Source organism: Bidens hawaiensis, unplaced genomic scaffold (assembly GCF_021521415.1).
Source record: "Bidens hawaiensis isolate Kalapana, Puna unplaced genomic scaffold, B.hawaiensis_p1.1 tig00032019_1, whole genome shotgun sequence".
In the NCBI taxonomy this organism is placed as follows: domain Eukaryota; kingdom Viridiplantae; phylum Streptophyta; class Magnoliopsida; order Asterales; family Asteraceae; genus Bidens; species Bidens hawaiensis.
Window position 1 is genome coordinate 90,032 of NW_027495408.1, and position 12,949 is coordinate 102,980.

A 12,949-nucleotide genomic window follows, 5' to 3' on the forward strand; every position below is an offset into this window, starting at 1 on the left:
ATTCTCATCCCGCTCATGGTCACTCCAATTGAGCGTGCCATTGACAAGTACATCACGGGTCTGTCAATGCAAATCCAAGATTCCGTCCTAAGTCATGACCCGAAGGATCTTCATGACGCCATTACCCTAGCCGGCACCCTCACCGAGAACCACGTTAAGGCTGGGACCTTGACTCGAGAAATTCAAAGAGCCCGAAGATATACCCGCGTTCTAGCCCGCCAAAGAGTCCAAGACCGAATCCTCTAAGCTCGAATCCTCCAAACACAACAATAACAACTCACCCCATTACCGCAACAACAAAAGAAAGTCAAATTCCCAAAATTATGTCTTGGCCCAATCTCAAGCCTAACAAGCTCAACCCACCAAGAAGCCTTACACAGGACCCCACCCTTTATGTGATACGTGTAAATTCCACCATTCGCCTAACCTCAAATGTCGTCAATGTACTCATTGCGGTCGTTTTGGTCACCTCTTTACCACATGTCGTGAACTCAACCAACCTCACCTCTTACCCAACCCCAAGCTTTATCTTATTCTCAACCGTTTACCCAAGCACCCCCAACTATGAGAGCCTGTTACCATTATGGAGATCCTAGCCATTTCCGCAATGCATGCCCAAGACTTGCACACATGAACCAAATTCAATCCTACCCAGCCCAAGCCACTCAATACCAAGCTTATCAAGCCCAAGTTTATCCAACGCATTCTACCCAAGCCTAATTTAAGCAAGCCCAAGTAAATCAGCCTCAACCAATCCAAGCCCAACCCATTCAAGCAATTCAAGCCCAACCTATTCCTAATACCCAAGCCAACCAAAACCCACCCAACCAACCTCAAGTTCACCAAGTTGCTCAAGGTACTCGAGGACAAGTGTGTTACATCGACGGCTCCCAAGCCTAAACCTCACCCTTCAAGAATACATGCTACACAATAGACGTTTATTTTATTGAGTTCTTGTTTTAAACCTAATGTGATGACTTCATTTAAATCTCAATTTTGTTATGACTAAGAATCGTGGTTATTTATAATTGAATTTAATCTCTCATCTATTTATATTACGTCCTTTATTGCACTATTTATTGTTACGCAATTTATTATCGCATTTCAAGTGGTCTATGACCGATTATTTACCGGGACTATGTGCATGGTGATGTGCATGGTTATCTAATAGTACCGTATTTGTATCATGAACTGCCTATGACCGATTTCCTACGTGTCATTTTAGAAATTGGGACAATGAACATTCGTTGTACATAGTTATCTAATAGGAGCCATATGTAAAAATTATATTTCGATATTCTAATACACGACTACCCAAATTCCCCAAAACTCACCTCATTTTCATGGTACTCTTTCCTCATCCGACTTTATAGTCTTGACTTCAAGCCTCATCTATATTATTATTATTATTATTATTATTATTATTATTATTATTATTATTATTATTATTATTATTATTATTATTATTATTTTAATCATGTGAGTTGTTTGTTGTGTGAACCTATCTATGCGAATAGTTATTCCTGAATTTTGTTGCCATCTCAAGTATTTCTATACATCGAATGTGTAAATTACTTATTTAATTTCAAAAATTTCCTCCATCTAATTTATTTCATTTTGTTGTTAATACTTTCAATGGTTAATTTCGACAATTTCGTTATATTTTTCAAACTTTATTTACTAGTTATTCATGGCTAACAAATTTCACGTACTTATCTAATTTCATTGTCCTTGATCAATTAATCCCATTTAAATATCGATTTAAAAAGTTTCTTTTTACCTTGTTTTCGAACCCGCACAATGGGACGAACTATGTGTATCATGCAACGATCTAAATAATTATGAGTGCACGCATAATTATCGAAGTCCTCGCATGGAACCCATAGGGAATACGGTTGTGTGTCATAACCCAGAACCTAATGTCAGCCTCTTTGTCAGGACTGGATTTCTTGAGACAACTAATACTAATCGAACAAGAATCACAAAACACAAATATTGCAAAGACCTCTAACTGTGGCCGGCGGAATCAACCACAGTTAGAAAGTTGCTAAGAATAGTAAGAATACTAATAACAAACACATAAGATAACTCAAAAGATTTCCATTATATTGATAATCATAAAGATACAATGGAAGGACTTAGAGTTTCAGGTGTAGAGTGTCAGGTGCGGCTGCTAGGTCAGAGAATAATCAGTAAAGTTCTCAAAAGGTGTGTGTTTAGCCGTTCTCATTAATGTGACATATTCATTTTATAGGCATCTGACATTCCTTCTAGAAACCCTAATCATTACATAACATACTCAAAATAAATACAAGTTTAAAAACATCAACCTCCGATCCTCAATGGTGGGATGATTACTAAGGAGGGAGAAGTGTCAAACGCTCAGCAGATTATGATCCACCTTGTAAGGCCCCGATCCTGGAACCCTACTTTAGCATTGGATTTACTCATAAACATAGTTTTAAAATAAGAGTTCATTAAAACTTTTCTCGGAATCATTAAAACTTCATGCATTACATTACACATCATCGAATATTGTCTTAACAAAAGTACACTTGTCTTAAAACATATCATATTAATTCATGACATTCCTTTCCAAGATGCCAGTCTTCCAGTCCCTGCCACGTGCCATCCTCAAGCCAACTCCTTCAATCTATTTACCTGCGTGCATACTAAATGTCAGCTATGCTGAGTGAGTTATAGTTAAGCAGGTAACATACATCTCATTCTCATTCTTACACACACACACACACACACACACACACATATATATCCAAAGACACATATTACATTCGCTCTTACGTTCTTACTTCCATACATTCATACTTCTACGTTTTAAAGAGCCTTTCGCCCTATAACCTTCGCAGATATTATTAGGGTCTGCAACCCTTTCATTCTTCGCATATATTATTAGGGTATGCAACCCTTTCATTCTTCGCCTATATTATTAGGGTAGGAAACCCTTTATTCTTCGCCTATATTATTAGGGTAGGCAACCCTTTATTCTTCAACTCTACATATCATACATACCATTCATACACTACACATATCGTACATACCTTTCTTTCATTAGCTATATCTGTTCTCATATACCTCTTCACCCATACGTTTAACTCTTTCTACACTAATTAGGTATATTTATAAACATTCATACGGCATACACTTACCACTTAAGGTAAGTGTATTAACTAATCACATTGATTATGCACACAACCCCAAAACATAACACAGAAATGGGGCTAGAAACTCACCTGGGTCCTGTTTCTCGCGGAGTTAAGTGTGATGCCCTTCCTTATCTGTGCACGGCTAACTGTGTAATAAGGCACGGGTATCAATTATCCATTTCAACTACTTCTTACATCTAGGTGAATGAAACCCTCAACTAACAGGGGTCCAGGGGCAGCGCCCCTTTTAGTGGGGTCTAGGGTGGCAGCCCCTAGCAGGGTCCAAGGGGCAGAGCCCCTGGTTGGGGTTGAGCTGCCAGGTCAGCTCGGAAAAATTTTATTTTCACTAACAGTCTTTTAACAAAAATGCTTCAGAAAGTGAATCGGGCCATGTTTTTCATCAATTAAAAAAAAACAATTTCGCATGAAAATTTCGCTTCGCATGGAACTTTTTTGCTTCGCATGGAACTATCTCGCTTCGCATGACTGTGCGATGCGAAATTACCTTTTTCGCTTCGCATGGTCATGCGATGTGACATAACCTTTTTCGCTTCGCATGGCTTATGCGATGCGAAATTTTTCTTTTTCTTCGTTTTTACCATTTTATGGCCATTTCACTCCATGACTCTCCCTTAGGACCCAATTTAACCCTTTCCAAGGGTTTTGGGTTGTATCAACTTTGTATACTTGCGTTTTATAAGGCCCGAACATCGCATTTTTACCATATAACACTCTCGTGGGGTTATAACTTATCAAGTTCATGATTAATATTGACGGAGAATCATTTTCTTATAATTATTTTAGCTTAAAACGGGTTATAAATGGGGTTTCGATATCGCCGGCGCCGCCACCGGCGGGTGGCCGGAAAAACGAACAAGGAAGGGGGGGGGGGGCTGGGTAGGGTTTAAGTTTTATATTTAATTAATATAATTTAATTTAAAAGTTCCATTTTGCACCCTGAAGTTTAATAAACCTTTTAAATGGAAAATAAATCTCTTTTAAGTTAATATAAGTTTTCGAAGTTTACACTTTTGGCTTTAAACTATATTACCGAATTATATAACATTTTGTTTTGGATTGATTACGCGTTAGAGCGGGTTATCGATAAGCCTCGAGTAATAAATGAACGAACGTTTGAACATAAATGTCGGGAATACTTTATTAATAATCATGACAAAATAACCAAATGACCCAACGGGTCGGGTTTACAAATACAAATACGAATAGAAAATTGACGAATGTCACATTTTACATTTTTCGTTTTTTAATATTTATTTTTTGGATTTTAATTTTCTTTATTGTAAGAAAATTAATAATATACTTAGGGTTTGATGATGAAAGGGTTTCATAAATAAATGATATGCTATAATCTGTTTAAAAGCTATCTGGATTTGGTGACCCATGACCCGCTTATGTCTTTTGCTATAAAATTGTTTATTAATTATAAATAATATCTTTTTCTTTTTAAATTGGATATTAAATTTTAGTATATCCCTATTTTATTGGATTTTCATATCAAATAATTGGTACGGTTAATTTTTAATTTAATGAGATGTTATAACCCGTTAAAGAGCTATCTGGTTTTAGTAAGACACATACCCATGAATTTGGGTTAAATCTATGAGAGTCCTCCATTTAAAAATCAAGCAATCTGGTGGCTTTTATAAAAGGGGGGGGCGACCATATCGCGACACGTAAGATTTTACTCCATTTAAAAATCAAGCAATCTGATGGCTTTTATAAAAGGGGGAGCGACCACATCGCGACACGTAGGATTTTAGGGGTTTTGTTTATATATATTATAGATAGATTATAGATAAGAAAATGTAAGTCCGATATTTCTATTATTTCTTGTTTTGATATTATTGTTGTTATAGTAATTATAATCATATCATCCAAGTGTTTACACATTTTTCTTTACTTGGTTTTTTAACAACTAAATTTTTTATATACGGTAAGGATTGAACCCACAACCTTCTATTTTACACCCTAACCACCCCATATTAAAAGGAAATAGTTTCTGAAAAACAAAAACATATTTTATCTTTGTATTTTAATACTTTATTTATTTATACTAATAATAGAAGAGTAACGGGTCGGGCTGACCTTTTCACCAGATACAATCTCTTAATAGAGGTTTGGAATAAAAGTGACTAAATAAACTAAGTTATATATCTGTAAAAAATGGCTAAAAACATACGCATAAACTTTCGTCACAACGCGTCGCTATATATCGTTAATTTTAATAAAACTTGAGAAATAATTCTTTGCAAGTTATTAACTTAATTAACTCAAAACTGCATATGTACCCTGGTCAGTCAACGCCCATATGTATATGCATTTTTTATTTTTTTACCGTCCATATTTATATTATATATTTTTAGACTGCTAGACCTAAATCCTCTTTATAAGAGGATTTGCTAGACCTAAATCTCTTCGATGACGTGGTTGAGGATAGGAATTCTTGGAAACATAAAATTAAGGATAAGGACTTTTAGGGAGAAAGTAATACCTTAGGGGCTTATTGTTACCTGATTTTTGGTCACATGTCATTATGTTATTTTCTTTTCATATATTATGTAGTTTCTTTTTTTTTTTGGTATTTTATTCTTTATTATTTCAGCATATTTATATATTATTATTACTAAGTGTTATTATTAATTATATTGCTGTTGAACTTTGATGTCGTTTTATATTCTCTCACACATATGATTTTTAGAGTTAAGAGTCTCTCTGAAAGCTATCTCTCTATTCTATTGGATAGAGGTACGGTGTATCTACATCCCACCCTCCCCAAACCTTACTTATAGCTTTGCTATTGATGATGGAATTTTTCACTGTGCATGATTGATTTATATATTGTTAAACTGCAACTAAAAATATGTACCCTTCAACAATATGGCTGTGAGAGAAATTATTCATCAAAACAACCATCTAAAGAGTGGCGACCAAAATTGAAATGCATACATTTATCTCATGCAGTATAAAAATGGCGAGAAAAGATATATTTTACATCCGAAATTCGAGTTGCACCAAAAAATTTATAAAAATGGAGTCTCTATTGATATAATCAATAAATATGAAAGTGAATATAATTTTCCTTTATATTATCTATACATAATAACTCACATCGTATCATAAAAGCACGTTTCCAGAATCTATCTTACTAACTCTTACTAACTATTTAATTTAATATTCTTTTATTCATTCCGTTTAATGCGGGTCTCTAACAAAGTATATAATATGTCCGAAAAATAATCTAGCCTTACATAAATTGAGGTTTTACAACTTCAAAGCATGCAGATATGTTTTAAATGAGTTTAGACCAGTTTAACTTTAATCGTTTCTAATCTGCTTATCTTATACCACTACTAATCTGGGAGGGGCCCTAGTAAGACTAGAAAGTGTCTATTTATTATGTCTGTTAAGTTATTACAAACTGAACAACACTAGACAACAAACAATTTCAACGGGAAATAAGAATCACAGGCGGCTGGCTCGGGTCATCTTGGAAACAGGCTTGAAACTGGCAATACCGGTTATCTCCCTACCAGTGACCAAGGTGTTGATGTCATACGTTCCTTCGTAAGTGTAGATCGGCTCCAAATCATTAAAAGCCTGCCACCAAAATATAATTACAGAATATATATTATTATACTTTGAAAGTTAGAATATATATTTTGTTATACATACATATATATATATATAATTAAATATCCAGCATATATAATAATTAAATATTTACTACACGACAAACGAGACGAGTTAAAAATTATTAACATATGGAGCTCGAGCTTCAGACATAGAGCTCGAAACAAGTCAAGCTCAAGCTTATAGGTCGGTTAGGCACGTACACGTGTTCCATTGATATTAGCCTACTGCCTATATATAAATAACGGATGTATACACAAAATAATTCAACATTTAATAATTAAACGGGTTGAGCCTGAACAGAGCTTGAAAAAATATTAACGAATCAAGCTCGAGCTTTAGACATATATCTCAAAACAAGAACGAGAGAGAGAGGGAGAGAGAGGGGGGGGGGAAGGGGGGGATGATACCTTCGCGACAAGAAAATCGGACAATATCCCATTCCCACCAAGTAACTCACGGCCGAGTGCAACCGTCTCCCTAGCCCTCAATGTGATCCATGACTACATATTCAATTAAAAAAAAAACACTTCTTAACTCTTAAGTAAAACACTACCAACCAACAGCATGCATGTAACAAGTGATATCACTTTGATCAACATTATTATATAAAAAACTAAAAAAGGAAAAGAAAAATGAGACCTTGCCCAAGCTGGCCTGACCCGGAGTCATTTTACCACTCTCATATAACTTGCAAAGGCGCCAACCCATGAGAAACATGGCCTGCACATTCGACAACATTTGTACAAGCTTCTGCTGGTTTATTTGGAATGCTGCCAAAGGGGCCCCAAACTGCTTTCTCTCTTGCAAGTATCTAGAACCAATTATCTTTATAAGATTTCATAAAAGGGTTATAAATTATAATAAGAGTTGGTTACAAAAACGGTCCCTGTGGTTTGGGGAAACTAATAGGTTTGGCTGTTTGGGTACTAAGTTTGAAAAGTTGCATGTTTGGGTTTTATGATTTACTTTTATAAGCCTATGTGTTGTACATGCCCTACTACACCATTCGCAACATCAACGCCACCTCAGCATCTCCTCCACCATTCAACCCACTCAGTGACTCAACCTATGTTATACCCACCATTCTCTATTCCTCCTTTTTTAATAATGAGTTAGTTAAAAAAAAAGAATGAAAGAATAAAGAGTTAAAAAGAAAAAAAAAACAAAGATAAAAATGATGGAGACTTGCTAGTGTGATGGAAACCACACAGGCCACACCATGCATGAAATGGTGGAGGAAGGCGCGGGGCTCCAAAGGGCCATTTGAGACCATTCTGTGCCACATCAGCACCATTCTTCACCACCACACGGGGATACCGCATAGCGTAACAAGTTTGGGTATTAACACTTTAAAATTTTATTTTTAATTCTTACATATCAGGGGCATTTTGGTCAATTAAATAGATTTTGGATGTCAATACCTATGACACATGTCGTAGACACCCATTGCGATGCCAATAGGTTGCCAGGCAACCATAACACGGGAAACAGCAAGCACCTGAAGTCATGTAGGGGTAATTTCAGTAACTAAACGAATTATTAAAAAAATGCCATAGATTGAATTTCTAGCACCAAACAAGAGAATAATAATAATAATATTGTACCTTGCTAGTATCTTGAAAGGAGTTGACTCCAGGTAACCGGTCTTCATCAGGGACAAAAACTTTTTGTAAAAGAATATCACCGTTTTGAACCATTCTAAGCCCGATTTTGTTTTCTATTTTGGTAGCTTGTAACCCGGGCACATTCTTCTTTACAATGAATCTGCAACAAATAAGGAAGCATTTGACAATACCTAAAGCCCAAAATAAAGATTGGTATAACAGGCGGGTCAGGTCGAAATGAGTTCAGGTCAAACCGGGTTCGGACCAAAAGCCCCAAAACCACAATTAAACTGAAGCAGATATTTACTGTCTGAATTGAGAACCCTTTCTGATTTTCCACAAAAAAAATGCATGTCATAAAAAGTAGAAGAAAATAAAACACATTATTTTAGCAGTGTGCATGAAACCAATATAACTGAGCCGTATCCAGAATAACCGAACCCAATAAAAACCAACGGTTTGGTTTTAAGTTTTTCAAAAACCGCTTTTTTGGTTCGGTTTTGGTCTTGCTATCAACCAAAACCGATAAAACCGAACTGAACTGCAAATTCCGGGACCCAATAAAAACCAACGATTTGATTTCAAGTCTTAAAAATTGATTTTCTGCTACGGTTTCTGTCTTGCTATCAACCAAAGCCGAAATAACCAAATCATGCCGATTGGAAACGAAACGAACCGAACCGAAAAAACCGATTTTAAGTATTTTATAAGAAATTAATAAACTGTGTGGCACAATAACTTTAGTTCCAAATATGTAGCAAAAATTAATCATTGAATAACAAAAAATTAGGCACAAATACATTATTTTGGGCGATTTTTTTGTCCCAAAGTTTTAGGCCCAAATCCATTATTTTGGGATATTTTTTGGCCAAAAATTTTAGAGCCCAAATGGCAAAACCAAATCGAACCCACCACAAAAATCGAAAACCGATAAAACCGAAACCAAAACTTAATGGCTTTCAAAAAATTCAAAACCGAATTTTTGGTTTTTTGGTTCGGTTGAGCCCAAAATCGACCCATGCATACACCTACATGAACTTTTGGTTTGGTTCGAGCCCAAAACCGCCCATGCACACACCCACATTATTTTCTTACCCATTTATCTGATTTGTTTCTTTGTTTTTAGCAAAAATGACTAAAACATCTGCAAAGGTACTGTTTCCGATCCACCGTTTTTGGCCTTCGATAACCCAACCTCCTTCCACCTGATATTTGAAAATCATCATAAGATACAAGAAAATAATTTTCAACAAATAATGTTTTCTTCTCGAAAGAAAAAAGAAATATGACAAATGTAACCTTTGTTGCAGTTGTTCTAAGGCCACTTGCATCACTTCCATAGTCAGGTTCAGTCAAACCCTAATGCAAAACAAAATTAGAAAAAGATAACAGCACATAAAATGATGCACCTCAAAATAAGAGATTAATCTCACTCACCCAACATGCTATTGTGTCAAGTTTAGCCAATGAAGGCAAATACTTCTGCTTTTGTAATTCCGACCCGCACAGAGCTGTTCTTGACAGAAGAACAAATTAGGCGTTGCCGATTCTAATTTATTAAAACAAATTGAATATTTTAATATTAGAAAAAAGATCTTTACATATAGTGAGCATCGCCAAAGAAGAATGCACTAAAATGAAAGTAGAGCAACTTGCATCAACTCTAGCTATTTCGGCTGTAGCTAAAGCGTTTGCTGTGACAGATAGACCCGGACATCCATAACCCTGAAAAATAAAATTATTGAAAAACAAGGCCACACGGTTGACATAAATGATTATTAATTAATACACCTTGATAGTTCCACCAGCAATATTCAGAGCACCGAGCTTTGGAACAATTTCAAATGGAAATTCAGCTTTCTCCCAGTACTGCATTGACTCGTTAAAATTGAACATTAGATAGAAGTATACACAAGCGCACATAAACTTCATAATAGCTATTAATATGATATATTAGAGGTGGTAACTAATAATTTTGACTCGTTAATCTACGAATGGGCCAATTTGAATTCTTCTTTTATTATTTACAAGTCATGTATGTAACATATAATTAAAAAGATAAAAGGAAGCGGATCAAACAGGTCGAAAGTAGGCTAGTAAATGAACTGCACGTTCAGTGAACAAAAGTGAAAGTTCCTTTATGTTCATTTAATAGATAATCAAACGAGCATGAACAAAAAATTTTGTTCATTTAGTTAAACGAACGAACAAGAACACATGTCTCACTCGTTCACTTATGTTCGTGAACATTCGTTTTATGTTCACTGATTGAAGTTCATTTATGTACATTAGTTTATGTTTGTTTAAGTTTGTTCGTTAACATATTCATCTAAGATGATTTTGGTTCATTACAACTTCATCTGGTTTTAATAACTTTATAAGGCCAGCACATTGTTCTTCACATAACTTTTGGTTTTCGCTTGGTTATCTTCGTTCATCTATGTTCAGATATGTCCATGTGAACTGTTCATTTATATTGTTAATGAATGAACATAAACAAACAAGGACATAATCATTTTCTTGGCAAACGAACACAAACAAGAAAAACTTGTTCGTGTCCGATCGTTTGTTGGGTTAAAGCTAAAGAAACGAACACAATCACTTGTTATTTCAATTAAAAAAAATACGGAAGTACCTTGGCCATTATTGGAGCAACATCTGTTTCAACACACTCTCTTACTTTGAGTCTTAGAGCTTGTTCTTCAGGGGTCAATAAGTCAGCAAACTGATAGTAATCCGAGGCTGCGTTTGATCAAAAGACACAAGTGTTGTATTATACAGTTAGTTGATTTATAAAAAGTATCATGTATGTATGTATGTATACTGACCGCAAGGTGGAAAGATTGAAGCGGGTGTGGCTTGGGGAAAGGCTTTGGAGATATCGAGTGCAGGATGATCAAAATACCAGGTCTTTGAATCCTTCTTCTTCTTCTTCTGTCCATCTGTCATAACAAACATGCTAATTGAGTGCAATTTCCGGTCAATTATCAATAATTAGGGTTTCGTGACTGATTTGAGCATCGCAGTTACAAACAAAACAACTCAGGCTCCTACTGAATTTGATCTCGCTAACCATTAACAAAAAGAAATAAGGATAATCAAATGGATATAAACAAACATGCAAGTAAAAATTGAGTGCAGCACATAAAGAAGTAGAATGAAACCTTGAGGTTTAGTTGATAACGCAGGCATGCTGATAGGAGGATCTTTGAATGAATGAATGAATGAATGAGAGAGAGAGAGTGTTTTCAATTTGATCTTTGGGGATTTGGGGATGGGGGGTGATCAGGACCTGCAGCTATTCAGTTGAATTGATTTGTTTATGTTTATATATAATATAATAATAGTAAGAAGAAAATGTGGGGAGTTTTCTCTTAAATTCTAATCTCCTGATTTATTCATTCTAGTTATTTATGGGTTACGAGACAAATCTATTTTGTTAATTGGGTTATAATATATTAGCTTTTAAACCCGTGTATTATATAGGATTTATCAAACGATAAAAATAAATAAGATTCGTTATTTCAATTATGATTCTCAAAATACTTATAAATTAATTTAATGTATACTTATAGGAAAAACAAGCGGGTTAACGAAAATTACTAAAATAGCATGGTTTTAGAAACGCCGGGTGTGAATTTGCAAGAAATTTAAAAAGTATGCTAAAGTTGCATAGTTGTTCAAACTTTATGTATGAAAATGACACTATATTATAAATCCACACTATGTTATAACCCGATTGACAAAATGATTTTGACCCATGACCCATGAATAACTAGAATGAATGAGATGAGAGACTGGAAATTAGAAGAAATGTAGGCTTGACACCTAAGCTTCAACATTTTCTTTTATTAGCATTCTCAGATAAGATTGTGGATTTTGTTCATTATTAAATTGTCATTTTTATACACAAGATTTGACCATCTACACAAATTTAGTACTCTTTGCAAATTTCTTGCAAATCAATACTTCAAAATCATGTTATTTTAGTACTTTTTGTTAACTTCGTTTGTTTTTTACATTAAGTCACCTAGTCAGTGATAAAATAGTGATTTTTTTTATTTCGCAAAACAATAAATGAGTCGAAATACTTTTTTAACAAAACTACACAAACCGAACAACTTAAAAAAACGAACCGAATTACTTTTTTAACAAAAGTAAATGATCAGAACCAGTTTTTTTAATAAAAATAAACGAACCGAACTACTTTTTCTAACAAAAATATATATATCAAACCACAATTTTTAACAAAAATAAATGAACCGAACTATTTTTAAAAATAGCCTTTTTTTAGCAAAAATAAACGAATGAAACCGCTTTTTTTTAACAAGCATAATAAACGAATCGAACCAAGTAAAATATAATTCATAAGTTTTACTATGTACATTAAATTAATTCATAAGTATTTTACGAATTATAATTAAAATAACGGACTTTATTTATTTTTATTATTTGACAAATCCTATATAAGATAGGTGGGTGCAAAAGCTAGTAATAACAATAATATAAGATATACATAGCCTCCTC

At 34.5% G+C, this 12,949-nt stretch overlaps 1 protein-coding gene across 1 annotated transcript; it reads right to left on the minus strand.

Moving 5' to 3' along the window:
* Positions 1 to 6,610: 6,610 nt before the first annotated feature.
* LOC143582821 (acyl-coenzyme A oxidase 4, peroxisomal-like) lies at positions 6,611 to 11,614 on the minus strand. The gene is made up of 13 exons (XM_077065307.1): positions 11,593 to 11,614; positions 11,251 to 11,358; positions 11,058 to 11,164; positions 10,214 to 10,291; positions 10,024 to 10,147; positions 9,860 to 9,933; positions 9,722 to 9,781; positions 9,518 to 9,627; positions 8,423 to 8,582; positions 8,240 to 8,316; positions 7,458 to 7,629; positions 7,226 to 7,318; positions 6,611 to 6,782 (listed from the first exon to the last, which is right to left on the minus strand). Exons 1-13 carry the CDS (start codon positions 11,612 to 11,614, stop codon positions 6,648 to 6,650), a joined length of 1,320 nt encoding a protein of 439 aa, XP_076921422.1. The 3' UTR covers positions 6,611 to 6,647.
* Positions 11,615 to 12,949: the final 1,335 nt, after the last annotated feature.

Coding starts and splice junctions, on each gene's coding strand:
- LOC143582821 (XM_077065307.1), bottom strand. CDS start 11,614: ATGCCTGCGTTATCAACTAAAC. Junction 8,317..8,422: donor CCTTTCAAGATACTAGCAAG/GTACAATATTAT, acceptor ACATGACTTCAG/GTGCTTGCTGTTTCCCGTGT. Junction 7,630..8,239: donor GTCTACGACATGTGTCATAG/GTATTGACATCC, acceptor AATTGGTTCTAG/ATACTTGCAAGAGAGAAAGC.